The 26,538-nt window shown below is 42.9% G+C and overlaps 2 protein-coding genes across 18 annotated transcripts in view; one reads left to right on the forward strand and one right to left on the reverse strand.

Moving 5' to 3' along the window:
- Positions 1 to 7,648: 7,648 nt before the first annotated feature.
- Positions 7,649 to 24,249, reverse strand: ARV1 (ARV1 homolog, fatty acid homeostasis modulator). Its single transcript, XM_014865686.3, has 6 exons — positions 23,796 to 24,249; positions 17,133 to 17,252; positions 15,204 to 15,357; positions 12,304 to 12,528; positions 11,345 to 11,491; positions 7,649 to 8,151 (listed from the first exon to the last, which is right to left on the reverse strand). Exons 1-5 carry the CDS (start codon positions 24,003 to 24,005, stop codon positions 11,349 to 11,351), a joined length of 852 nt encoding a protein of 283 aa, XP_014721172.2. The 5' UTR covers positions 24,006 to 24,249; the 3' UTR covers positions 7,649 to 8,151; positions 11,345 to 11,348.
- Positions 24,141 to 26,538, forward strand: part of TTC13 (tetratricopeptide repeat domain 13) — a 79,546-nt gene continuing 77,148 nt past the window's right edge. For 12 of the 17 annotated variants that reach the window (XM_070492891.1, XM_070492897.1, XM_070492899.1 and 9 more), the window contains exon 1: positions 24,181 to 24,548. In XM_070492891.1, the coding sequence (XP_070348992.1) occupies positions 24,281 to 24,548 (268 nt within the window). In that variant the 5' untranslated portion in view covers positions 24,181 to 24,280. Of the gene's footprint in view, positions 24,549 to 26,538 lie in introns of all 17 variants that reach the window. The other 5 variants (XR_011496444.1, XR_011496445.1, XR_011496447.1 and 2 more) reach the window with 3 other exon arrangements.

A 26,538-nucleotide genomic window follows, 5' to 3' on the forward strand; every position in this document is an offset into this window, starting at 1 on the left:
AAGGAAGAGCGTTTGTGCTCATTTCCTGTGTTGAGAGGAGTAGTTAAAATGAGGGATTGCCTTCAGTGGGTGACATAACTGTTCAGTGGGGACAAGACAATTGGCAGTGACAGACCAGGTGAAGTCTGGTAATCTACAGGAGCCTCTTCCTTTGAGGCTGGCCCCTGCTTAACAGTGAGTTACACCCTAGGTCAGCTGTTCTCAACCCTGACCACATTAGAATCACTTGGGGAGCCTTTAGAACAATAGTGAGCCTGGCTCAGGACGCCCCCACCCTCATTCTGATGTAATTAGTAAGGAGTGAGGCTTGGGCATCCGTATGGTGATACAATGCAGATCTAGTTGAGAGCTAGTGTTCAAATGTGGTCCATGGAGCAGGCGTCACCAGGAACATGTTGGAGATGCAGAATCTCATACCCCACCTGGACCTACTGAATCAGGCCTGGCATCTTCACAAGATGCCCCCAGTGATGATCCTTTTGCACAGAGTTCAGGAAGCACTGCTTCATGTCAGCCCAGTGCCAACACTGCTGCTCTGAGAGGCTGTAGCATCTCCTTGCAGCACTAAAGAAGAGACTGGCCTGCCCCAGGCAGTAGTCAGGACACCCAGTCCTCTTGGAATGGGCCAAGAACAGCCAGGAGCAAAGCTTGCAGGGCTGGCTCGGGCTCGGGGAAGCCCCCTCGTTTGGAATGCGAGCTTCCCTGGCGCTGCTGCCTCTGGGCTCTGCTGGGACTGTGACAATGCATAGTGTCTTTGAGTTTCTGGGCTTTTATCTCATCATTGCGGGATAGTCTATCAGAGTTAGAAGTGGAATGAATCAAGGCAAGCAAGGGGCCTCTCCCTTACTGTTGGGAAGAGCTAACATTCCTCACTCGTGTGGTGAATTGGCATATATGCATAAACCACTGCAGTTTCTAATACTCCTGAAATGTATATAAATCACCCCAAACTTTGTCTTACTCCAATCGTCATGTACTGTTGAAAACACAACCTCGCAAGGAATGTTAACATTTCCCAAACCGTAAAATGTTTTCTAATACACCCTCCTTACAGTTCTGCAGATGACTAGAAAATAAATTGAGCTGGGGTCCTGTATTGCTGCCTGGAGTAAATCATGACCTTGGAAGTTCAAAGTGCGACTCTTGCTACTCAGTGGCTAACAGAGTGCCTGGTAGGTGGTAAGACAGTCCAACTTCAGCTGATAAAGCTGAAGAAACTGTAATCTGTGTAAGGCAGCGTACATAGTGGTTAAATAAAAGCACTTTTATCTTCCTAAGGTGTATGTGCAATGAACCCAGACTTGTTGGTAATTTGTCTTGCAATTCACAAATGATGCCGTTCCTCTTATGTCCCTAGTGGAATTCATAGTTAACCAAAACCAACCTGACTCCTTGCTTTCATTTATCTATAACTTAGAGTGATGTCATTCATTCAACTAACGTTTATTAGCAGTTTTGTGGGTCACGTTGAGCTAGGCACCGAGAACACAAGATGAATAACATGAGAAGCCTCTGGCAAATGCAGCTCTTCCACAAATAGCCTAATGCCTGCGGTTAAGTATTGCAGTTGGGGAAGTCCATGGACCACTGAGGTCTAGAAAGAGACTCAACAAATTCTTGGGGTTGGCTGAGATAACATCTGAGCTGGCTTTGAGGGGCGAATAAGTTCAAGAGGGAAAGAGTGAGAAGGCAGATGGAGTGGCATAAACAAAGTCTCCAAAAACTTTCATTTATAATGTTGTGTCCTTTCACAAAACACATCATTTTTATAATTAAAACCCAGGTTAAGTGATTTGCGTAAGATCATGGCTAAATAAGAGCAGAGCTGTCATTCTCAGATGCAGTTTATGCTCTGTCTACGTCTAAGGCACAAGCAGGTGCTGGGATCATGTGAAATCTAAGGAGATTATCTGATACAGCCCCTTCATCTCCCATCACACTGCTTTCTTACTTAATGATTTATTGTGTAGTGTTTTCTACTGGATCTTGGTCTGATTTCTACATGCACGGGCCTAATTTCTTTCAGAGCATGTGATTATAAACATAGGCCAAATGTATGTGTGGCGGAGAGGCTCAACAGCAACCAACATCGCTTTTCACTGTAGGTGAGTTGGCAGTTCAATTTCATCTTTCTGCCCAAAGAGAACTTACTGATTGTAAAAACCCAAGCACATCCAGTCTTCCTGTCTTCATGAAAGATTGTACTTTCAGTTTGGAGAGATGCATCTGAGTCCATTCTGTATGGGAGTGGTAGAGCTCATGTTATGGTGGAGTTTACCCCTGAGAACGGCAGACACCTGCTGAATCATAGTTTCATGGATGAAAATGCTCTGGGGGCATATGGGCCTCCCAACCACTAGTGTAGGCTTTGGAAAAAGTGTCCACAGCCTGCCTGATGCCTTTGTTCTAAACACTGGTAAGAATGCGTTACTTTTCCACCTCACTTCTCTGGCCACTGGTCAGCCGAGAACAAGTGCCTAGAATACCCATTTTCCTACCTGGTTCCCCTGACTCCCTGAAGAAGTTGCACAAACAAGCTAAGTATTTACAGAATGTTGAGCAAAACCTTTATTAAATATACTAGCAGAAAATTAGCGAAATAAAAGCACAAAACAATAGTCGGTAAGGAAGAGGTACAGCCCTTGAGAGGCAGATTCCTGAGAGAGGAGAGGAGAAGGGCAGATGTCAACTGGAGATTACACATTGCCAGCCTCAGGGAGAAGCTCAGAGAACCCCCTCTCCCTGCTTCCCATCCTATTTCCAAGACAGAGAAGTTCTAAAGAAAGTCAGTGAGGAATGGGGTCCCAGGAACACAGAAACCATGGTTATTGGCAGGGCTGATTTTAGCGGGAGGAGCACTTGCATTAGCAATAGACCTGGTTAAAGCCACAGGCACCATACAGCCTGAGAGCCCTTCCCAATTCTCTTACGAGGATGCAGCTTAGGAGGAGGGAAGTTAGGACTTAGCTCAGCTCTGTGCTGGGTCTTAGGGAAGACAGCACCTCACCATTCTCTTTCTTTCTCCTGCCCCTCAGGAGGATAACATGGCAGAGTGGGGCTCAGGGTGAAAGGGGAGACCATTTAAGATAGCTTCTAGGACATCATTTGTGTTAGAGAAAAGAAAGCTCCTTTGAATGCCCAAGTCCAGCACAATGGTAGGAAAGCCATGGGGATTTGAGACTGAAGGGCAGGCTGGTAATAGTGCTCATTTGCTGTGTCCCTATGCATAGATGCCTCAGGAATCTAGATGGAGATGAGTTTGGAGAATGAGAAGGACGCTTGCTCACCAGACTTGACTTGCCGTTACTATATATCACCAGCATGTGATAGCCAGCAATACTCCCCACTGGGCATTGGTCCTCTGTGTGTCTGCTCCCCATTTGCCTTTCTGATAGAAATACGAGGGAAGACACATTCAACTCAGTCCCCCTGTAGTCACACGCCATCTGACTTCTCTCGACAAGCTTCTATCAGACACACCCTAAATGACTGTCTCATTGACCAATAACATAAACGGGCTCAGACACCCTGACCAAAGCATTTCCGCTGTGCTGGGACCCTGAATTGGAAGGAGCCCAAATAAGGCCTGGAAGCTGAACTTATTCCCCTGCTGTGGAAGAAAGAATGGGAAGCAGGCCCCATAGGGCTGGAGACACACTCTAGCACAGATGTGTGCCTGGTCACACATTTACTTATTTTAAATGGATTGATATGATTTATAAATCACCTTTATTCCAAAAACTATTTAAGGCTGCTTTATAAAAACTCACACAACACAATAAAATACAATTTTTTTTAGAAAGTGGGTTTAGAAATCTCCACAAAGGGAAGACAAGAGCAGGACAGATAAGATGAAGCCAGGGGTAAAATCAGCATGAGCAGCACCTGCTGTGAGAAAGACAAGGAGTCCTATTTGCTTGCAGGACGTAAAGGAGGCAGATTCTGACCTTGAATTTAAATTAAGGCCATAGATCGATGGTGGATGCTCAGCCCTAGAGCAGGTGTTTCCCAGCCAAATGTGTCCATCAAGGTGACCTCTGGAAAAGATGGGGAAGAGTGAGAACGGCCTTCTTTAAATGTTGCAAAGGAATCTTAAGAGTTACATGGAATTCCACAGCACCACCCGCCCCCCCCCCCCCCCCCCCCGCCCCAGTCCCAGCCAGTGCGGGAGTCTCCTCCGTCACACAGGTCCAGTCATGGAGAGCTCCTCGTAGTGCCCTGAAGGCTGCCTCCCCGTGACTGATGAAGTTGCAGATAAAGGGTTAAGCTTCACAGGAGAGTCCTGCTCAAATTTGGGAGGATGTGTGTGTGTGTGTGTTGGGGGAGGGGAGGTGCTATTAGCCAGATGATGCTGTGGTGGGCTGAAAAATGGCCCCCCAAAGATATCTGGGCCAAAGATATAATCTCAGGAACTTGTAAATGTTACCTTATTTGGAAAAAAGTCCTTCACAGATGTGATTAAGACTCTTGAGATCGCCAGATTATTCTGGATTATCCAGGTGGTCCTAAATGCCATCACAAATGTCCTTATGAGAGAGAGACGGGGAGATTTGACACACACACAGGAGGAGGTGATGTGAAGATGGAACAGAGATTGGAGTGATGTGGCCACAAGCCAAGGAATGACAGCGGCCAACAAAAGCTGGAAGAGGCAAGGAGTGGTTCTCTGAGAGCTTCTGGAGGGAGTGTGGCCCTATGAACACCTGGATTTTGGCCCAGTGACACTGACTCTGGACTTCTTGCCTCCAGAATTGTGACAGAGTAAATTTTCAAGCCACCGAGCTTGTGGTAATTTGTTACAGCAGCCACAGGAAACTAGTAAAATCTCTAGGCACCTTTATGTTCTCCCCACTTAGCTATTTATCTGTGTCGCGATGGCACATTATCATTCAATCTGCTGGCTGAACACACTGTGTGAACCCTTTCCACAGACTCAGGATGCATTTCCTGATAGGCTCCAAGAGTCAACTTTAGTCAACAGAATAGGGCCTGGCAGGTAGTAAATTGTATATGTAAATATTTGTTAAATAGGAGTCAATAAATAGAATCCTGTTTTGGGTCCTGAGGTTCTTGCTTTTGTAATGCTCTTCCTCTGTTGGTTCATCAGGAGTTAGACGACGTTTTATTTTCGAGAACATTTTAAGTTTAGTTTTGGGTTAATAACTTTTCAGAATGTGTTCCCAATTTTATAATGAAATGGTTAGATATGTTAGATACCAGGAAGGTACACACAACTTTTAAGGATGGCAGCTGTTGCACTGAGGAAAGAATACAGTGAAATGCTCATTTTCTTCTACCGCTTCTTTCCTTGGAGACAAAGGACTAATATTTAAACCTGGTTCTAGTCATTTGAGTTCCCCATTTGCTTAAAACTCTCTTGGTCTCTATTCCCAACTATCTGAAGAACAGTCATTTATCCTTTTTTTTGCAAGGGAATATAGGCCCAGGGATCCTCTGTTAGACTAGGAGTAGAGGCCAAGGTTTTAGTCCCAATTCTGTCACTATATGCTTGTGTGACCTTGAGCAAATCCCTTAAACATTCTAAACTTCAGTTTCTTCACGTAAGACTGTGATTTTAAAATATTTTTAACTTTTCTGATTGATGTTTTGTCTTGTTGTAAATATCTAAAAATACGCTTTCTTTGGCTCTTATAATACACCATGATGTTTTCTTCCTAATTTCAGTTCAAACACTCCGATAGAAAATCTTTTAACAAAAGGCCAATTGTCTATTTTCATGTGCCTTATTAGTTTATATTGTGCCCTCATAAAGTAAGTGCTTTTCTCCTTTGGTTCTTGGCCTTGTTGAAAACTCAAGAGCCAGCGGGGTGGGGCTCTGTCCATGTAGCCACTGCATGATGATAACTGACCTGTGATTGTGATTATGAGGCAGGTTTTCTAGAATGGCTTGAGGGTATGTGCTTTTCAATAAAAGTGGGGATATCTAAAAGTGATTTAACTTTTATACCTCCAGGTGGATTTTCTTATAAATATCTTTTTTTTGTTGTTAGACCACATCTCAATTTTGGGGGGCAAGTGGTGGCTTGGAAGACATGGACATTGTTCTCAAGCACTGAGCACCACCACTACCTTCTAGCTTCCCAGTGTAACCAACTGAGCAAGCCTGCCATCTCAGGGATCGTATTTAAACAAGCATTAAAGAAAAGTCAGGGCAAATTTAACAGCTGTAAAATCTAGGTGGTGGATATATGTGTTTTCACTGTACGATTCTTTCACCTTTTTTGTATCTTTTAAATTTTTCATAAAAGATATTGAAAATGTAGGGCTACCGACCATTCAGATAAGATGAATTTCCTGGGCTGTGCAGTGGGGTAGGACATGGGGAGGGGGCAAACTAGTCACTCTTTCCAAGTGGACCTACAGGCCATTTGAAGGCAGTCTTTCTGCCTTCTTCCTGGAGTCTTACCCTTCCTTTTCTCACTCTGAGGCATGATGTAATAAATAACATGCTGAATGGAGCCTGAGACAGAGTTGCATCAGATGGGTTTCCTTTGCACTGTGGTCCTCTACCCAGTCCACAGCCCTCAGCTCACTCTGCTCATGGGCACCTCACTGACACCAAGGAAAGGAGTTTCTAATACTTGTTTGCCTGTTTTGTTTGTTTTGTTTTTTCAAGATTAACAAATACTTTTATGGTCATCAAGAAAGACTGGGGATGTTTTTAGTATGAATTTATAAATGGATGATGTGTTTATCTTTACTTAGCTGAGTTAGATTAAATATTTGAACAGCTATGATCAGTGTATCACTTTTTTGTCATTTTTTCCTAATGTTTTTTAATTGACTTTTTCCTTTTGGTTGTATGCCTTTGAACCATGTTTTCTTCCTCTCTCCTTATTAACATTTATAGGCTCCCTCTGGTGGCTGACAGGCCTCTCCATCCTGTGGCTGTGATGTTACCCCAATTGGTTTTGTCTGTTTTTCTTTGGATTCTTCTTTTTAACTATGTGTTGGTTTCATTGTCCTTGGGATAAATTACAACTCATAATCCGACCTTTATGTGACTTCCTAGTGTCATTTGTAAGACTTGCCCTGCCACACTCCGCCCCGTGGCACTGTACACTTGCAGTTCCCTTCATATGCACGTCACACTCTCTGCCCTCTAGGACTTTGCACGCGTTGTTATTCTTCCAGGGATAATGGAAAGTTCCTTTCCTTTCCCCCTCCTCTGGGAAGACCTTCTCACCTCCTAGGACTGGAACAAGTGTTTCTATTCCGTATTTCCCTAGTGCCCTATACTCACCCCTTTATAGCACCTACCACACTGCACTGCAATGATCTACTCATACTTCTAAATCCATCAAGACTTAGTAAACTTTAAGAGGGCCAATCTTATTCACCACTGGACTCACTGTGTCTGATACACATATAATAGGTGCTCAGTAAACATCTGTTGAATGACTAAGTAAATAAGGAATGGAAGAACAGCTGACTGAAACAGGGAGAGAGAAAAGGGGGGAGGTGCTGTCTCATCTAGTCATTTAATAACAGCTTTACTGAGATATAATTCACCCCGTGAAGTATACAATTCAGTGGCTTTTACTGATCTTATTTATTGTTGAATCAGCCAATTTTAAAGATGAACTTAGTTAAAGGGGAAGATACTGAACTGAACATTTAGAAAAGCTCAGTTTATTTTGACTTTATTAAAAGTGTTTCTATTATTTGAAGAACACAATATATTATTTAAAGACATTATTTAAAGCCAGTAACTTAACATTTAAATTAGAAAGATATAAACATGTCAAAGGAATGAAACATAGGTCTTTTATTATGTGTGAATCATGAATCCACGTTCCTCTTTCAATTCAAATGCTTACCGGAAGTTATCTATAACGTATATTGCACTTCTTGCATACATCAATCCCTCTACCAACATGCCTCGTGTTTGTGTGAGTGTTTCAGTGTGTGTCTGTGTGTATCTGTGTGGGGTGTAGTGGCTTCTTGTATATGGGGGGTGAGGGGTCGCAGGGCTGGGGTTACCAATGCCATAACCATTGCTTTCTTGTTCAGGAAGTGTATCTGAATCCTTGCTTCATTTTGCTCAACAGAAATGAGGAGCTTGGTTTATATTTTCTGTCTTCTCTTTTCGAATGCAGCTGGTCATGCCACAGATAGTAAAAAATAAAACTGTGGATAATAAGAGAAGTATTTAGAATGGCGCATACAATTGAAAATCAGATCAACAAATACTAGGGCAGGCCCTGTAGTGTGGAAGACACAGAGGAAGCTCAGGCATGGTTTCTCCTGGCACTAAACTTTTAACCAGGCTGGGGGAGTCTGGCATAAACACATGGAATTTTTTTTTGTTTTGAGGAAGATTAGCTCTGAGCTACCATCCACTGCCAATCCTCCTCTTCCCACTGCCCCCCCCCCCACCACCAGAGGAAGATTGGCCCTGAGCTAACATCCGTGCCCATCTTCCTCTATTTTTTTTTTTTTTAAGATTTTATTTTTTCCTTTTTCTCCCTAAAGCCCCCCAGTACATAGTTGTATATTCTTTGTTGTGGATCCTTCTAGTTGTGGCATGTGGGACGCTGCCTCAGCGTGGCTTGATGAGCAGTGCCATATCCGTGCCCAGGATTCGAACTAACGAAACACTGGGCTGCCTACAGCAGAGCGCGCGAACTTAACCACTCGGCCACGGGGCCAGCCCCCCATCTTCCTCTATTTTGTATGTGGGACACCTGCCACAGCATGGCTTGATAAGCGGTACATAGGTCTTCGCCCAGGATCCAAACTGGCAAACCCAAGGCTGTCAAAGTTGAGTGTGTGAACTTAAGCGCTGTGCCACCGGGCTGGCCCCAACACATGGAATTTTAATAGAAGACATAGACAAGTATAAAACATGAGATAACATAAAAGAGGATAATGGTTTTCAAATGGCTGTTAGACAGATGACCTTATTTTCCTAACCAGAAACTATAATGGGTAGCTTGACAGGGAGAAGGCTTATGGAAGCGGGGGCAAAGTATCTGGCTCTGGGACAGTCTCAGAAGATCCAGGACACATGACTGCTGTGGTGTTGAGCTGGGCACTGGGAGATCCAGGGAAGGAATGAGCACACAGACTTGAGTTTTTGGAAAGTCTTCATTCCACAGAGAAGCAAAGGTGACTATCTGGTTAGGCGGAGAAGAGGCCACTCAGGGCCTGGGAAGAGCATAAGACATATCTGGAGATGAGAAGAAGACTCCAGTAGAATGTGGGTAGGAACATGCCTGCGGAGAAGAATTAGGACAGATTATGGGGATCACACTAAAGCTTAGAGAAAACTAAATGATGTTTCTCAGGAAGAGCCTAGAAACTCTTGTGTCAGCAATAAGAAATGATGCAAAATTTGGAGAGATATCAGAAGTGCTGGTTTATGAAGATTTATGTGGCAGTGGTACAGGTTGAACGCTGGTGAGGAGATTGTTATAAACTTTTAAGCGGGAGATAATGAGGACTGAGCTGGGTCTGAGTGAAAAGATGATAAGGGACATTTCCAGAGAAAAGCTATCAGGAAAGATTCTGTTTTGGTGGGTAGAGGGGGATGACACTGAGCTCAATTTTAAAGGTAATGGCAGGGTCATCCTGGCATCATCTAGGAGCAGTGGAAGGGCACAAGGGACCTGGCAGAGGGGGAGAGCTGGAGGCGTTAGATCTGGAAGGAACAGGGCCTGGGAGAATGGTTCACGCTGTGCTACTGCCAAAGCCGAGGGTATGGACAGCAAGAGAGAGAAGAAGAGGGCTGAGGACAGAATCCTAGAACAGACAGGGCAGTCGGTGAAGAAGAAAGACCCGACAGAAAGGAAACAGCAGCCTGTTTCAGAAGGAGGGGCTCTGAGCCAGCAGCTCCCCGAGCAGAGCTCAGGAGAAGGAATCTGCAAAAGAGCTGGCCCCCGGCTTCCCTCTGAGTTTTAGGAGTGCAGATTCAGGAGGCTACGGGAGAAAGTAAGTTTTACAAAGAGGAAAGGTGGTGAAGAAACAGGCTTAGACAGACTGTTCTAGAATAAAGAGCTGTGTGTGTACATTGGCAGAGGCGAAGGAGCCAGTGTAGAGGAGGGAGGGTAATGAAGAAGCAATGCCTCGGAAGACCCGGAAAGGACGAGGATTAACTGAGCACAAAGGGAGACTGAGGCAACAGGAGTGAGGATGTGGACAGGAGAGGTGGAGAGGGCAGAGCCACGATCTACAAGGATACGTAGGAAAGAGGAAGAGTGTGGCCTCAGATTTCTCTCATGTGGGTCACGGACGCAGCCCGTTTCCTTCAGCTACAGTCTGTTTCCTACTCACCTCACCACCTGTAACCCCTCACTCCCCATTCCAGCCTTCGAGAGTCCGCTCCAGGATGCTACGTCTGAACACAGGCTGCAGGGAGGGGCAGGCTTTGACCCAGAAGTCTGACTGTGACCAGAGGGAGAAGGACATTTACAGGTTGCAAACAGCCCCAGAGAGGAAGCTGAGCACAACTCTGAGACATGAAGGAAGGAAGGAGGAAAGAAGACCGATGGCCAAAGAAGTTCTGAAACGGAGAAGAAGGAGGCTCCAGGAGTTTGTAAGAGTCTCGATTCTCAGCAACGTGAGAGCAGACACGGGAGTAAGGAGCACGGGGAAAGTTTCAGAACAACAGCTTTAAGGCCATTTGCTGGCAGGTTCACCAGAGGTGACTACAAGACAGAGGAGCAACACAGAGGTCCCGACGAGGCTCTGTGCATACGCAGGGGTGGCCTGTGCAAGCAACACTCGCCATGCATTATGGAGAAAACAGATGGGGAGCCTCACCCAAACGGCTCTAGCAAGGCATGTGTGATGGAAGGGCAAGAAGCTGATGGATTTCAAGGGACTAATGGAGAATAACTCAGCAGCAGCCTACAGGTGCCAGGCGTGGTTAAAAGACAGGCAATGTAGGTCAGAAGCAGAGGAAAGGCAGAGGTTAAGGGACTAGAGGTAAAAAAAGGTAGCAAGAAGCAGGGGTGGTGGAAGGGAAGGAGTAGGATGTTGGAAAAGGGTAGGAGACAGTTGTCAGTGGTGCCAATTGCAGAGTCTGAGACCTCAGTAGGAGTGAGTTGGAGTAGAGGTGTTAGAGAAATTGTGAGAATAGGGCCCTAGAAGCAACAAAAACAAAGATGCTGATGTCACAAAGGACGACAAAAGAACTAAAGTGAAGGACCCTGGGAGACATACTAAAGTCCTTGAGGGAGACGGAGGCATCTAGAGGCAATTAGGTGCTGGGGGGTTGGGGGGGGGGCGGTTACGGAAGGGCACACATTTATTTTACAACATCTGTCTAATTTGAGGAGGATACTTGTCTGAATGCATGAGCACTAAGATGCTTTTGTACCTCTTCAAAAGTCTTGAGGTTTATAGATGGCACAATCACTTCCAATGTCCCATTCCATCCTCTGGAAGAAGTAGACCATGGTGCTTTCCAGCAGTAAGCCACTCAAGATGGCCAAAAAGGAGAGCTTTCGGTTGATGTTTAGGGTCACTGGAAAAGAAAAAGCAACTAATAAGTTCTTAAGAGTTTAATTAAATGATATTGGCATGTAAATCACGCAGTAGTATGAATGGAATTGTTCTGTAAAGCTGTTTGTAGAAAATCTCTCTGTTCTTATTACTCTGTGCTGTTATCTCCTCCCACTTTTCCATTTGCAACGCTTTGAGAGAACCAAAGCACCTACTTATAACAAAAACACTAAGCTTCTCCTCCTCAAAGACACAGATGCCCATGAATATTACCAGCGAAAGTAAAAAATATGTTCTAGAGTTATAAAGAGAAGAGAAAAAAAATTGCTACTCTTGGTTTTACAGTTTACAAGATGATAAATGTTATGATAAACATTATGATAAGAATTATCAGGTTCATTTAAAATAGCACTTCTCACAATGTGTAGGGAAAATGAAGACACACTGCTTCTCCCTTCCTTGGTATAGCAGGAATTGTCCTGAGGCAAGCAGATACCTGGCATCCTGTCCTTGCTTGACAACTGCCCTGCCATGTAACTTTGGACAGCACTACTCATTCATAAAGTGGAGGTAATAACGGCTGCTCTACTAACCCCACAGGATAGAGACAATGCATATGAAACCATATTGAAAACTTAAAAGTACCATGGGGTTTAATTGAACAAATACTGAATATGTGCTATGTTTGAGGCACTATAGAAATGTCAGGCATTGTTATCATTCTATAAAGAATTCCCGTGTTTAACAGGTTATATAAAAACCATGCTCTGCAAACAAGCTTTAAGTTTTTATATGGGTTGAAAGCTGAGAAGACAGAATGAAACATAAACATACCTCTAATTGCCTGAAAGTTTGATGTAAGGACAAATACTTTAATGAGTCTGAGGCACAGGGGTGTGTAGTCATGTTCCCAAATGACAGCTGGAATCAGCAAGAGTTTTCCGTAGCTCGACAATAACAATGCTTTCAGCAGCAAAATGAAGTTGGGTTTTTTTTTCGCTGTCATAGGTCGCACTACCCACAGGAAAGTAAAAATGCCAATAAAAAAGGCAGTTTGTTCTAAGGAGGAAATGGAAAATAAAAATATGAAGGTCTTTATCCAAACCATATCCCCCCAAAAACAAATAAACCACAATCCCAAAATACAACTTATCAGCTGACTTCATAAGAAACGCTTTATCAAGATAAAATTTTCTTTTTTTAAAAAAAAGTAATAACCCCCTGCCTAGTGTGTCAAATCCTGCTGGTATGATTTCAGAAACATATTTCAACAATTCTTTCACGAAGTATTTAATCATCCACTGAAGAAAACATAACTCCATTAGAATTCTAATCATCAACCTTTTGAAGTTCCTACTAGGTAGTAAGATGCTGTTTCAACATCTTCAGTGTTAGAGCTCTCACACAAAGAATAAAACAGGAGAATGGGGGCTGTTAATCTGAGAGATGGGACCCATCTTAAGAATTACACATGAAGACATGTTTTTTGTTCATTCTTCCACTATTTATTGAGTGCCTATTATCTACAAGATTTTGAACACTGTTACCTAAATTGAAAACTTCCCTTATTCATTTTACAAACTTTCTGAGTGTAATTCCTTACCCTTCCAGGAAGTATTCAGAGACAGCGTCCAGAGCAGAAGCAGCAATAGTTCCGCTTGTGTCCCATGGTCAGAACAGAGCACGATCTGTTCTGTTCCCATTAACCAGGAATTTAACATTTCTTTTCACTGCATTTTTATTTTTATTAAGATTGTTAGTCCTCTGATTACCCAGCTGCATTCATTATGAGTAGTCTGTCCCTAATTCTATTTTTTCCCATAAGCTGTGTTATTTAGGTTTCTGCAGAATCAAGTTTTTCTGGAACACATATATCATATTATAGGAGAAACAAGAACCTTCTTCCTAAAATGTTTTATAACTCAATATAGCCAAACTAAAGAGGTTCCAAATATAGGTGATTAGGATTAATAACCTTAACTGAGGACGATTGATCTATATCAAATTGGATATATTCCTCAAGGGAGACACATGCTCTCCCTGCAAAACAATTGAAGGCTTGTCAACGGCAAGGACCTGCTCAACAGGCAGACCTTATAGCCTGGGTTTTGGACAAAAAAGTAATAAAAGCAATAAAGAACTCGCTAACAAGAAGAACCATGGAACCACAGCGTGTTGTCCCCTGCGCTGGGGATACATAAAGGTAGCCCATCCTGCAGAATGGAGAGCGAAGGGTTTCTTGCCCTGGATAGAAGGGTGGACTAGATCAACTTCCACATCTCTCTAACTGAGAACTTGGGTGATTTATGGAACTGCACCAGCCCCTCGGGCTCAGCACGATCTTTCACAAGGTAGAAGTTATGGAGCCCCTACTCCTGAAGGCTTTCACGGATGAGGCAGGTTCAGCAGGAGCTGCCGCCTACGCACAGAGTGCTGCTGTGCAGAGAGCACCCGGTGGGGAGCCCAGAGCCCGTCCCGTCTCAGTGCTGACACTAGCCTGCTGTGGGACTTGGGGAAAACCACTGGCCCTTCCTACTTCTATGTTTTCCACAGCTATAGATACGGGAGAACCCCCAACCTACCTACCAGAGAGGATGGATGTGAAAATTGAGCTGACAAAACCACAAAAGCACTGCTTAAATTATAAAATGCCATATTTATGTAAGAGATTCTTTATAAGTTGTTTTAGGGGTTTGTCACCTAATTATGGATCAGATTAAGACATATAAAAAAGTTAAGTAACAGGAGAAAGACATTTCTGATTGAGGGTCAAAATATCCACTATAGAGTAGGTGCATAGGAATTCCAAACTATTTGAAAATAAGCCTGTTTTGTTTATATTAAAAATTATGTACATAAAGGAGTTTATCTTTACAAACTTTAAGAGGCTTGTTTTAAAGCTTAAAATTACATTAGGTTCTAGTTCTTGGCTTAGGTGATGCATTCATGGTGACGGTTTTTAATATTATTATGTAAGTTTGGGAATTCTCAGCATATAGATGAATTCTAAAACCACAGGACTGCCTGAGAGGACCAAGGCATGAGGGCAGATAGAGAAGAAAAGAGAATAAAAGAGAACACACAGTCCAGAAATATGAGTGAACTGGAGACTTAAGATTACTAAAATAATGGTTCATTATAATCAAACAATTTTAGAAGCAGAGAAGCACCGAAACCAGTAAGTAATAAAATCGTTATAGAAATCAGTTCCATACGATTCTGACCTAAGTCACAAATTCAGATTCTGAAGCAAAGCAATTCCTGAATGTAAGGATTTTGGAAAGTCACCAGTTTTCCTGTGTGCAGTCAGATAAATAACAAGTTCTCCCTATTAGTACATTACATTAGTACATTAGCATTAGTACAATACATTGGATAATCTCTGGAAATTATCAATCTGTTTTAATAAAGATGGGACCTAGGTAATCTTCACATTGGATAATCAACTTAAATTTAGGAATTTCATCAACAATATTTTATCTCAAAATATTTTATGAAACTCTCTAATCTGATAAGCATAACTACTTCCATACCATATGTGTGATAACAAAAAAGTAAGAAAGCAGATAACTTAGACGAACTCACCTAGCAGGTTAGTGGTAGAGCTGAAAATTTAGTCTCAAGTCCTATATCAACTAGCTCCTCTTACCAATGATTAAGACCACACGCCTCACTTTTAATCAGAAGAGTAAGTCCTAGTTAACTAAGAATAGAAAAGCATGGCTTCTTCCTACCTAGAGAAGCAATTGCAAACATTCTATAGAAATCCCACTCCTTGGCATATCTGATGAAGTCATCAGGATCAGTGTTCTGGTTTGAATCTTGAAGCTGCCACCATCGCAGGTATGCTTCACAAAGCAAACAAAATATGCAGAGTTTTCCATGCATCTGGTGGTCAAAAAGACATGGCTGTTTCATTAGGTAAAAAAACACTCTATTGGACGTAATACCAGTAGGCGCAGACCTAGAATCACTGCTTTAAATAGTAGTTCACGCTTCGTTGTATTTCCAACATTTGTCCTATATACAGAATCAAGCACAGAATTTATGTGACTAATGGACAGGTGGAAGTAGCAATAAGGGAACAGGTTTAATTTGAAGATTCCATATCTCATAGGAAACCAGTAGTCTGAACACGAATCAAAAAAATGCTCCTAGGCTGAATGTATAAACTAATATATTGAAAGACAGCAACTAAAGGGTGGCAACTCAGCTGGAGGTTCTAAAGAGGCTGAAATTTTGGCAAAAACAGAAAATACTAGGTAACAAGAGTTGGCTTTTTGCTATACATTTCTCCTATAGGTTGAACTTTCTCTGTTGCTATAAAGTGGGGAAAAACAAGGGTGTACGCAAACTCAGTGCAGTCCAGGGACACTTATCAGTGTGAGCCGCTCAGGTTCCCCTAGCTGGCACGCTGGTTCTCCTGGCTGCACTCTGGAATAGCCTGGGGAGTTTTAAGAAATACGGTCACCTGGATCCCATCCCCTAAAGGGTCTGATTTAATTGGTTCTGGCTGAGGCCTAGACTTGGAAGGATTAACGGCCGCCCCCGCCCTCTCTCCCAGGTGATTCTAATGTGTACCAAAGTTTGAGAATTGATACTCCAGTAATTTAAAAACTGCCCTCGTTATTCAGCTTGGGGAAGGAGGCACAGGGATAAATAAAGTGCACTGTTACTGTCCATGTTAGCTCAAATTTAGGGTTGTCAGATTTAAATATGAGTTTCAGTTAAATATGAGTTTCAGATAAACAACAAATAATTTTTTTGTATAGGTATGTTCCAAGTAATATTTGGGACATATTCTAAAAAATTATTCATTGTTTGTCTAATTTTCTTTTTTTAAACAAAATTATTTTATTGAGGTCACACTGGCTTATAACATTGTGTAAATTTCAGATGTATATTATTCTATTTCAGCTTCTGTAGAGACTGCATTGTGTTCACCACCAAAAGTCTAGTCTCCATCTGTCATCATACACATGTGTCCCTATACCCTTTTGCTCGCCCTCCCCCACCCCTTTCCCCTCTGGTAACCACCTATCTGTTGTTCTCCTTATCTATGTGTTTATCTTCCAATACGGGTGAAATCATTAAATTTAATTGGGTGCCCTGTGTTTTATCTGTCAACTCTACCCAAACTATTAGAGTTCACAATTCAATACACTAAAGGAATATTTTGAAAAATCCAACTTTATAAATTAGGACTTTTCTGATTAAGCTCAATGTTGTTATTCACCTCATGCATTTCCTCAACAGTGGAGTATAAAATGGGACAGATTACGTTTTAAAATATTTTTCTTTTAATGTTTAGTTACCTCTTTTAGGTATAATTCTCTCCCTACCTGGATATATTTTTCTTCTGTGCCAAATAATTGATGTCTGTTTCAAAAAGTAACCTACTAAAAGGCAATCCAGATTATGGTTTGTCAGTTTCTTACCGGTGACCACATTCTTAAATATTCACTAGACATTGTACTCCTTTTTTAATCAATGCCTGCTATTTCTAGAAACTTTCATACATTGCTGAGATAAAAGACCCACCCTCATTACAATTTCTTTTTTTAAATAATGTTCTTTAATTCTGTTCACACTTATTATTATTCTTTTAAAATGAAAAAGCATCATCAAATAAAATTAGAAAATAAAAAATTATCACCACTTACGTTTATTTTAGTATTGAAAAGAATATGCCTGTAGGCCTGGGCTTGGCATAAAATAGCATTAATCAAGATGATAACAGGATCATACTCAATATATTTGTCTACAGGTTTCTGACAGGATTTCTGAAATAGTGCAAGATAATATTAGAACAAGCAAATTTATACATTCTGAAATCTTAAAGGATTTCGAAACAGCAGAGTCTACTTTGGACTTACATAGTAAGAAGGTCATACCAGCATTTATTTAAATACATTTCTATTCAGATACAAAATGTACATCTATATAAGGCCTGATTTCAGAAGAGACCAAATATAATCTTCTAGGCTAGAAATATTAATCTTTTAATCTCATATTTAAGAAGCTGAAAAGATATTTGATTTAAAGACTGACTTTAGCAGAAAAGTATTCCAGAAAATTCTACTTTCAACCTGTTGGAATTGCTAAAAATAAATTTATGAAATACTTTCATTGATAAATTGTTGCGTGTTGGCTAGATGGCCCCCAATTTTGTGGTTCTTGAAACATGATCTGGAGAAAAGCATTCAGAAGAGAAACTCTGCACCTAGAGCTTCCAAGAGCTACAAGTGGGTACAGAATGGGGCACATAGTGCCATCAATCCTGGTGGCAGATACCAAAAGAAGCTTGTTTTTTTCTCTGGTAACATTGAGAATATGGAAAGAACATGGTCTTTCTCTGCTACCGTAGAAACACCAGAGAACACTGGGCCGTGTGTGAGGAACTAGGTTGTGCAGCCCGGTCCAGATTACCCAAATCAAGGCTCCTGGGGCTCCCAGCAATTCCTATTAAATGGCTTTTTTTTTTTTTGACATGGGGGATTACAGTGTTATCAAATCCCAACACCATTACAATATACAAAATGCAGATATACAAGAACAAGCTCATTAGAAATGTGACATTTGAAACGGTATTAGTTACAAAGTTGCATCAGGGCTACTGTTCACTGCATAAACTAATGGCTATGATTCAAACAAAACATTTTGAAACTATGAGAGATTAAAACGGAAATAGAAGTGATGGATATGCAGACATACAGGATGGCCTTTTAATTACGTCACAGTGCTAGAAGAAAAATGAAGTGCACTGAAGAATTTTAACCCTGCACTCCAAACATCATGAGAAATTAGATCCACTTCCAACTTAAAGAGTTTCTTGACTTCATTCACGTCATTACAAGAAATGAGTATGTTTTTGAGTCATCAAGTGAACCAATGAAGGGAGATGTGCTATTACCTCAAATTTAAATCCACCAAACAAAACTGAGGCATAAGAGGTTCATAATTTTGCAGTTTTTTAGCTGAGTAAAGAGTAAGCTAGTGTCTAAACAGGAGCCACAGAATCAGAAATTCTATATTCATGACAAAGAGCTGTCTTCTAGATCCCTTCCCCATGCTACCCACGTAGAGAACAAGTCTTCTCTCTATACAAACATGACTGGAAGACTTGAGATGCTACTGCATTTTAAAATGAAACTGCTGACTGGCCAAGGGCCCTCTTTCTGTCCTTTAAAAGTTCTCTAAAACCCATCTTCAGACAGCATCACAAGTCTAAGATGGAATCCAGACAATTTTTAGAAAGAGGCAGGCAGAAAGCGGAAGCAGGAGACACAGCAACTCTCATTTCTTTTGCAATCACTTGTCTGACACATGTGTTTGGAGTGGCTATTACATTCATTATGACAGCTCTCTTAGCCATTTCTATGGACCAGGCACTTCCAAGGTATTAGATATACACCTTAAGACATGAGTCTCTATCCTCAAGGACCTTATGGTTTAGAAGGGGAAGACAAACAAACATACCACTCTAAGTGCTACAGTGGAACGAGCACAGGGTGACATGAACCCAAACAGAAGGGGCAGCTTCTGGTGTCACGTGCCATGCCCATCTTCCCTTCCTAGCATTCTGAGTATTTTATAAACATTGAGAATTCACTAAGTCTGCTGGTTCCCTCCCCATCAGTTTAGGCCTAATTTTTCCTTGTTCTGCCTCTATTATTTGCTTTTCCCTTGAGAGCTCCCCTCATTTTGAACATAAGGAGGAAACCCACACACACGAAACAAACCAATGTAACAAAACATCCTATTGGCAGACAGCAAAATTTAGTGGATATGTTTTCTTATTTTGGCAAAATTGTTCCATTCCATATCATTTACTACTTAATATATTGACAAGTGTCCTGAAAGAGAACGTTGTCCTCTAAGAAATCACTACAGCACAGGAACCATGCACACCCTGGGAACTCGAACACCGCTTCCACCACCTCGATCTTTACAAAGCTAGGACTTACTTTCTGCTGCTCTGTTCTCCAGTTCCCTCAGGAATCACCTCTCTTTCAGAATATAAACTGACCAAACCAATTTTTTCATGAATATTCTTGCTACTGTTTCCTTCCATCATCTCTAGGACCATCCCCTTCCCCACTGATTCTCAAATCTGTGTAATTTTAGTTCCACAATAAGCAAACACATATCTTAAAAGTGGAATCCACGAGACTTTACACTCCTGAAGGCCAGGGCTGTGTCTTATTCATTTTGCATCTGGCACCCATGGGTGGAAGCTCAGCATTGTAGTACTGCACAGAACGGAAACTTGCAAGAATCTCAAAGGAATCTTGTTTTGTTTTGTTACCATAATGAATTTATCAAATATCTGAGCACTTAAAATAGGCCAGGCACTATAGGATACTAAAAGCCTTATATCTTTAAGCATAATCATGATAAACTGTGAAAAGCCGAAGCAGAGGGAGTAGCTAAAAGCAAGGGACATGCTTCCAATAGATGGGCGAAAATCAGGGAAACAGGAAAGCTGGGGGAATGGCAGTGGAAAAACAAGAGCAAAGAGAAGGAGATTAGGATGAAAAATACAGGTATGAGATCAGGCTGAGTATACTGTGGACTCCAAACATGGCAGGGAAGAGACCAAAGGACACGGGAGTTAGGCTGTAACCACTGAGAAACTCTGGACAATCTTTCATAACAAATAGCCTGAAGCCTAAAAACTTTTTACTTTTTAATCTGAGGACTTGGAAAGCCTTTAAAAAATTAATTATTTCATGGTTTAATTTTCAGAGTCTAGCATCAACTAAATGATTTTTCCTGAGTAATGCTATTATGCATATTACTATGCATTAGCATGATAAAAACAAGGATATTACATACTCTATCTCATTAGGAAATGACTGTGTACAATAAAGAACCCATGATGTACTGTACCACCATTCACTATTCCAAATATAACTCTAAAATCTCTCTCCTGGGCGAGAGAATGTAATATTTTGGGAGAAAAAAGTGGGGGAGGGTGTAGCTGTTGACAAACAGCTATCCAATAACTATTTTGTCTTTCCATAAAGGTATAGAGAAGCCAGCATCTGATGATTAGGAAAGGGATTTTGTTGTTGTTAGCTTAATGCTAATAATAATAATAATAATAATAATAACAATAATAATAATAATAAAAAGGTTATTTTATATTATTAAAGATCACTAACTAAAATGCATAGACAGTTACCAGCTTTTCTTTGGACAAAAGACTATTCACAGTTATGTGGTTGTCATATTTCAAATGGACCATTTAACTGGACCAGTCCAAAAGTCATTAAGTTTAGACCACGTTATAACTTACTGTTCTTTCCCTCGTACCAGAATGGCCAAGGATATGATTATCTAAAAGCCTAGGAATCGTTCATGCAACAAATATTTATGGAGTACCTACTATGTGTCAGGTACTGTCCTGGGTGATCCAGTTCCATTAATGAATAAAATACACATACTCTCCGTCCTTGTGTAGCTTACATTCCAGGGAGAGGACAGGCAAGAAATAAAAAAATGTCAATTATATAGAATATTAGAAGATGGTAAGTGGCATGGGAAATGATAAAGCAGGGAAGGGTGATACGGTGTACCAGATTTGGGAGGGGGATCACAATTTTTAATAGGGTGCTCAGAGTAGGCCTCTCTGATAGTCAGAAAAAATACTTGAAGGAGGTAAGGGATTAGCCATGCAGACGCCTGAGAGAAGAGTGTTCCCGGCAGAGTGCAAAAGCCTTGAGGAAGGAACTTGCCTGGATTGTTTAAGAAACACGAGGAGGCCAATGGGACTGCAGTAGGATAAGGGAGGGCGAGAGGAGCAGGAGACCACATAGGGCCTTATAAGCCAAGTCAGGGATTTTGGCCCTAATTCTGAGATGGAAAATCACTGGAAGGTTTGACCAAAGGAATGACATAACTTATCTTACATTTTAAAAGGATCAATCTGACTGCTGTGTGAAGAGACTGAAGAGGTGCAGGGGTGACATAGGGAGACCAGCTGAGTTATGATAACAGTCCAGGTAAGACATGGTCCATGGCTTGGACCATGGTTGTAGCACTATAGGTGGTAAGAAGTTGTGGATTCTGAACATAATTTGAAGATAGAGTAAAGAGGACTTGCTGAGTAACTGAATAAGGAATGTGAGAGAGAGGAACCAAGGATAACTCCACAGTTTTTTTGGTCTTAGGAACTAAAATGGTAGAGTTGCCATTAACTGTGAAAGTCTGAGGTGACCATTGAAATCCAAGTGGAGAAGTCAATTAGGTAGTTGGATATTTGAGTCTGGAATTTAAGGGAGAGGGTCAGGCTGGAGGTATACATTTTGGAATTGCAAAAATTTAGATGGTGTTTAGAGCTATCAGTCAGAATGAGCTCTTTGCTCTTTAAAGGAGAATGGGTAGTCAGAAAGGCGCACAAACCAAGTCTTAGGGTACTCCATGGTTAAGAGGTAAGGGAGGTGATGCAAAACCAGAAAGGAGATGGAGAGGAAATAGCCAGTGAGGTAAGAAGAAAACTAGAAGAGCATGGTGTCCTGACACACGCAGACAGCGTTTCCAGGAGGAGGAAGTAACGAGGTCAAAGGCTGCTAACAGTTAACTGAGAATGGACTAGCAAAGTGGAAGTCAGTGGCGATCTTAACAAGAATAGTTTCTAGTGAAATGGTGGGTGGGAAGAAAGTCTGTCTCAAGTAGATTCAAGAGAAGCTAGGAGAGGAAGATAGTAAGATAAGGATAGCAAATACAAACATATCTTAAAGGATTTTTACTGACAAAGCAAGGAGAAAAAGACCAGGCGGGAAAGGAGGAAGTGCCGTAGATAATTTTTTTAATGGTCGGAATGATCCACAAGAGAGCAGAAGAGTACAGTCATGCGTTGCTCAACGACAGGGATATGTTCTGATAAATGTGTCCTTAGGCGAGTTTGTTGTTGTGCAAACATCATGGAGTGTACTTACACAAACCTAGATGGTACAGCCTACCACAAACCTAGGCTATATGGTAACAATCTCATGGCCCCAATGTTGTATATGTGGTCTGTCGTTGACAGATTATGCTGTGCATGACGGTACCACTACAGAGATGTCCTAAACTAAATGGAAGAGGATGAGATCTAGTGCACAAGTGGAGGCATTGGCTTTAGACAGGTAAACGAACAGTTCACCCACAGTAACAGGAAGAAAAACAGAGCATATGAATAACGAAGGCCGGCACTGCATTTATGTGATTGCAAAGCTTCTGAAAATTCTCCTTTGTTTTCTTAGTGAAGCAGAGAGGATACATGAGAAACTTGAGGAGAGAGAAGGTACGTGATGATTGTTCAGAAAGTGGGAACTAGTGAAATATAACGTGAGGCCAGATGGCATCAAGGGCCTACCTGAGGTTACGGGTCATGAACTTAAGGTGTTTCTTTCCCTAGCAATGTACAACTGCAAGGGGGTAGGGACAGATCAGGCAATATGCTGGATTTAACCATGGTTGAAATTTTGCCAAGTGAGGGAAACCGTTTAAGAGAGGAAGATGAAATCGAGGGTGCATACAGCAGTGATTATAATGGCTGACAAGATTAAATAGCTACACATTCATACTTTGTCTACTCTCTTTTATATTACTACAGGCCATGTTTTGCTAATGAGGATTATTACTAGAAAAACATCAGATCAGAAATGGGACAAAAACATACTGACTACCTATTATGTGACAAGTTCTTTGCTAATGCCCCGAAAAGAAGGTCTAATTTTGTGACTTTCTAAACATAAGATCATTCTTTACAAATAGACTATGACCACCTTGAAAGCAGAATTTTTACTTCCTGATTTTTTATTTTTGTAGCACCAACGTCTAGCACAGTGCTTTGTGCACAATACTGTACATTAATAACCACGATGGTGTAAACCTGAAAAAAAAGTATTCTAGGAGCATTTAATACGGATTATGGAGTGTAAGGGTGGTAACATGTGTCTATCAAAGGGAGAACAACTAAGAATGAAATAGCTTTGGTGTGAACCATAATGCCGATCTTTAAATTTCTCTGCACAACGCCTACATCCATCTCCGCCCGAGGATCCGTTCGCCCAGGTAGGTATCGCCAGCAAACGTGACTGGTAGGAGAAAAGCGCTGTAGGGCAGCGAGTTCTCTACCACTATAGGTATTCATGCAAAGGTTCGACTGACCCCCGGTGGGAATGTCAAGCATCGAAATGAAGACTGTATTAGAAGACCCAGAAACTCGTTGATTTTTATCACCCTAAAAAGCTCATACAGATTCTATCGTCTCTCATGGTCCCCAAGTCTCACCGCGCCATTTTCTACCCAAGGACACCCCACACCTGACAACTCACGCAGATGGTTATCTTCAGCACGCCGTGGTTATAGTCTCGGTACAACTCACTAGCCTCTTGGTTGCATTCGATGCACCTGTACTGGCAGGAGCCCACGGCAGCAGTAGCAGTAGTAGTCGTTGCCACCCCATCCGTGTTCCCTTTGCCCGCTGTCACCCCTTCCGCGGTCCCCTTTCCCGGTCGTAGCCCACTCCGCCCACCAGTGCCCATTTCCACGCAACTGCAGCCCAGAACTTCCGATTCTGTGCCGGGGAAAACGACAGACGCCACACCGGAAAACCTGCACAGCGCGGTGCTTGCTGGGATGCGTAGTCCCAGTACCGGAAAAGGCGCCCGAGTCTGGCCGAGTTGGGACTACAACTCCCATCAGGGAATGTCACTCCCCTTCTTCCGCCTTCATGCCACGGCCCACCTGCCCGCCGCGGGTTAAGGCTGGGAGGCCGCAGTGCGCGGCGAGGGCCGCCGCACATGCGCCTTGAGGGAAGATGGCACCTGCCGGCTGCTGCTGCTGCTGCTACTGTTGGGGCGGTGCCGTGGCCGCTGCGGCCGCTGCCGGGCGCGTCTTGGTGCTGCTGTTGCTGGGGGTCCTGTCCGCCGGGCCACACCCTGGCGCCCTGGCCACCGAGCACTACTCGCCACTGTCTCTGCTCAAGCAGGAGCTGCAGCACCGGCAGCAGCAGGAGGCCCCGGCGGGCGGCGGCTGCAGCCCGCAGTCTGGGGACTGGGGGGACCAGTACTCGGCCGAGTGCGGCGGTGAGTGGGCGGCGGCGGGCTGGCGTCCGGGGCGTCCCTGGGCGCGGGGGCCGCGGGGCCGGCGGGGCCATGGGGGCTGCGGGTCCCGGGGCCGATGTGCAGGCCGCCCGGGCCTCGCCCCAGCGGCCGCGGCGTGTGCTCCTGCGGGAGCCGGCTCCGCGAGGTGTCACCCCGGGGCCGCTTCCCGCCGCTCACACCCACGCCGCTGCGCGCCCTCCTCTCGTAGCCGCCCGGGGGAGGGCAGTGAATAGAGACAAGAGCTGACAACATGCTCTCCCGGCCAGGTTGGCCTCTCCGGAGTCCTAGCAACTGTCGAAAGGGTGGAGGAAGAGATGGCAGGTGCCGGGGCAGGCCCGGTTCCCGCTCCGGCCCCCGTGGGTGCCGTTGGAGCAAAGGAAGGACCGAAAGACCGAGGAAGGCCAGGCTCACCGGCGGGGCCCGCGACCCGAAGAGGGCTGCCCCGTCCTTCTTAGACCTGGAAATCAGATTTCCTGATCTCCCGAGTTGATGTCTTGTATTAAACATAGCCTCTACAAATTCGATCCCTGGAAAAAAAGGAGCAAAAGAACAAGCCCATTTAATCTGTCGTTGACATCTTCCTTCCAGTTGCTTAAGATTGATCTGTGATCTGTCAGGTGTCTCCCAGAGGGTGAAAAGGGCCCTGCGGGCCTCTAGCCTGTGTGTCAGAGCTGTGTGTCAGAGCTGTGTGTATTGGCACTAGGCCAGCTCATTCATTAAGATTGGGCGCTATTGGCCTCAATTTAAGAAGTCATGGCAGATGCCTCAGGGGCAGAAAACATGTGTACGTTTTTTATTTGAAAGTTCTATAGTGGATCTTTTCACCCTTCAACCCTCTCCTCTCTCCTTCCCCTCTCCTCTTCCCCTGTGTGAGTTCCCTTAAGGCTTACTTTTGAAAAGTCTGGGTCTACCCAACTTCCTAGGAGGTGGCTTGTTCTTTTATCGCCCAACAGCAGTTTAGCATTGTGTACTTAGGAAGACAATGTGTTTTGTGGTTGGGATGAGATGTCAAGATTAGCACACTCTGATTTCCTTTTCGCACAATCTGACTTCCTTGAGGAAGTCTCGCTCATTGAGGGCTGTGTGACTTCAATATTTGGTAATAGGCCATGGCTCGTAGCAGCATAAATAATGTGGCCGGCATCGCATAGTGGAAAAAGAGTGGCTTTTACCTCTGTCACTTTCCGTGACTCTGAGCAAGTTAATTGCTTGTCTTTGCAAAATTACCTGCTCTGTAAATGGAAGACACTCTTACCTAATTGCAGGGTTTTACTTTTTTCAAAAGGGTGCTGTGAGGAAAATGAAAAATAACTAACATACGTGGAGTGCCTGCCATATGCCTGGTGCTGTTATAAGAGCTGCATGTTGACTAGCTTATTGTCTTAGTCTTTCAGAACACCAGTAACTCCTTCATTGGGTGGTAGCTTCTTTTGTCAGACAAGGAAACTGAGGCACAGTGAAAGCATCCCTTTCCTGAGGTCCTACAGCTGTAAAGGGAGGAGCCCAGGTGGTTAGACCCCAGACAGAGATTGTCTTAAGCACTAACTGGTTATAGATAGGAAAACACATCTGTAGTATTCACTCGCATACGGTATGTATTGTGTAAATCGTCATTTCCTCTTTCCTCCTATAGTCAGTGATGCTTACTGGCTAACAGAGACCCAGATTCTAGGCAACGGAAGATAATCAATTTATATATAAAATCGATTGATATTATTATTGTAGGGGGCTCATTTCACTCTGTAGCCTCAGGCTTATGCCAGTGTTTAAGAGGCCAACTCTGACTTGTATTATGCTTTTCTCTCAGATAATGATAAATGTAAGTTTTCATAAACTAGGCATTTGGAAGACTCTTCTTGTCCATTCCCCCATTCCCTCACATATGGAGGCCATCATCTAATGTTCTCTGCTTCAAAGGATGAACACTGTATTACCAGGCTTTAAGCATAATTTATTTAAATGTTTCGATTTT

The sequence above is a fragment of the Equus asinus genome, chromosome 2 (assembly GCF_041296235.1).
Source record: "Equus asinus isolate D_3611 breed Donkey chromosome 2, EquAss-T2T_v2, whole genome shotgun sequence".
NCBI classification, from domain to species: Eukaryota; Metazoa; Chordata; class Mammalia; order Perissodactyla; family Equidae; genus Equus; species Equus asinus.

Excerpts from the sequence above, each read along its gene's own strand:
- ARV1 (XM_014865686.3), bottom strand. The coding sequence starts at position 24,005 with ATGGGCACTGGTGGGCGGAGTGGGCTACGACCGGGAAAGGGGACCGCG. Across the intron at positions 17,253-23,795 it reads TGCTGAAGATAACCATCTGC|AAATCCTGTCAGAAACCTGT; the intron begins GTGAGTTGTCAG and ends GCACTATTTCAG. Across the intron at positions 12,529-15,203 it reads GTTTGCAATTGCTTCTCTAG|AACAAACTGCCTTTTTTATT; the intron begins GTAGGAAGAAGC and ends TTTCCTCCTTAG.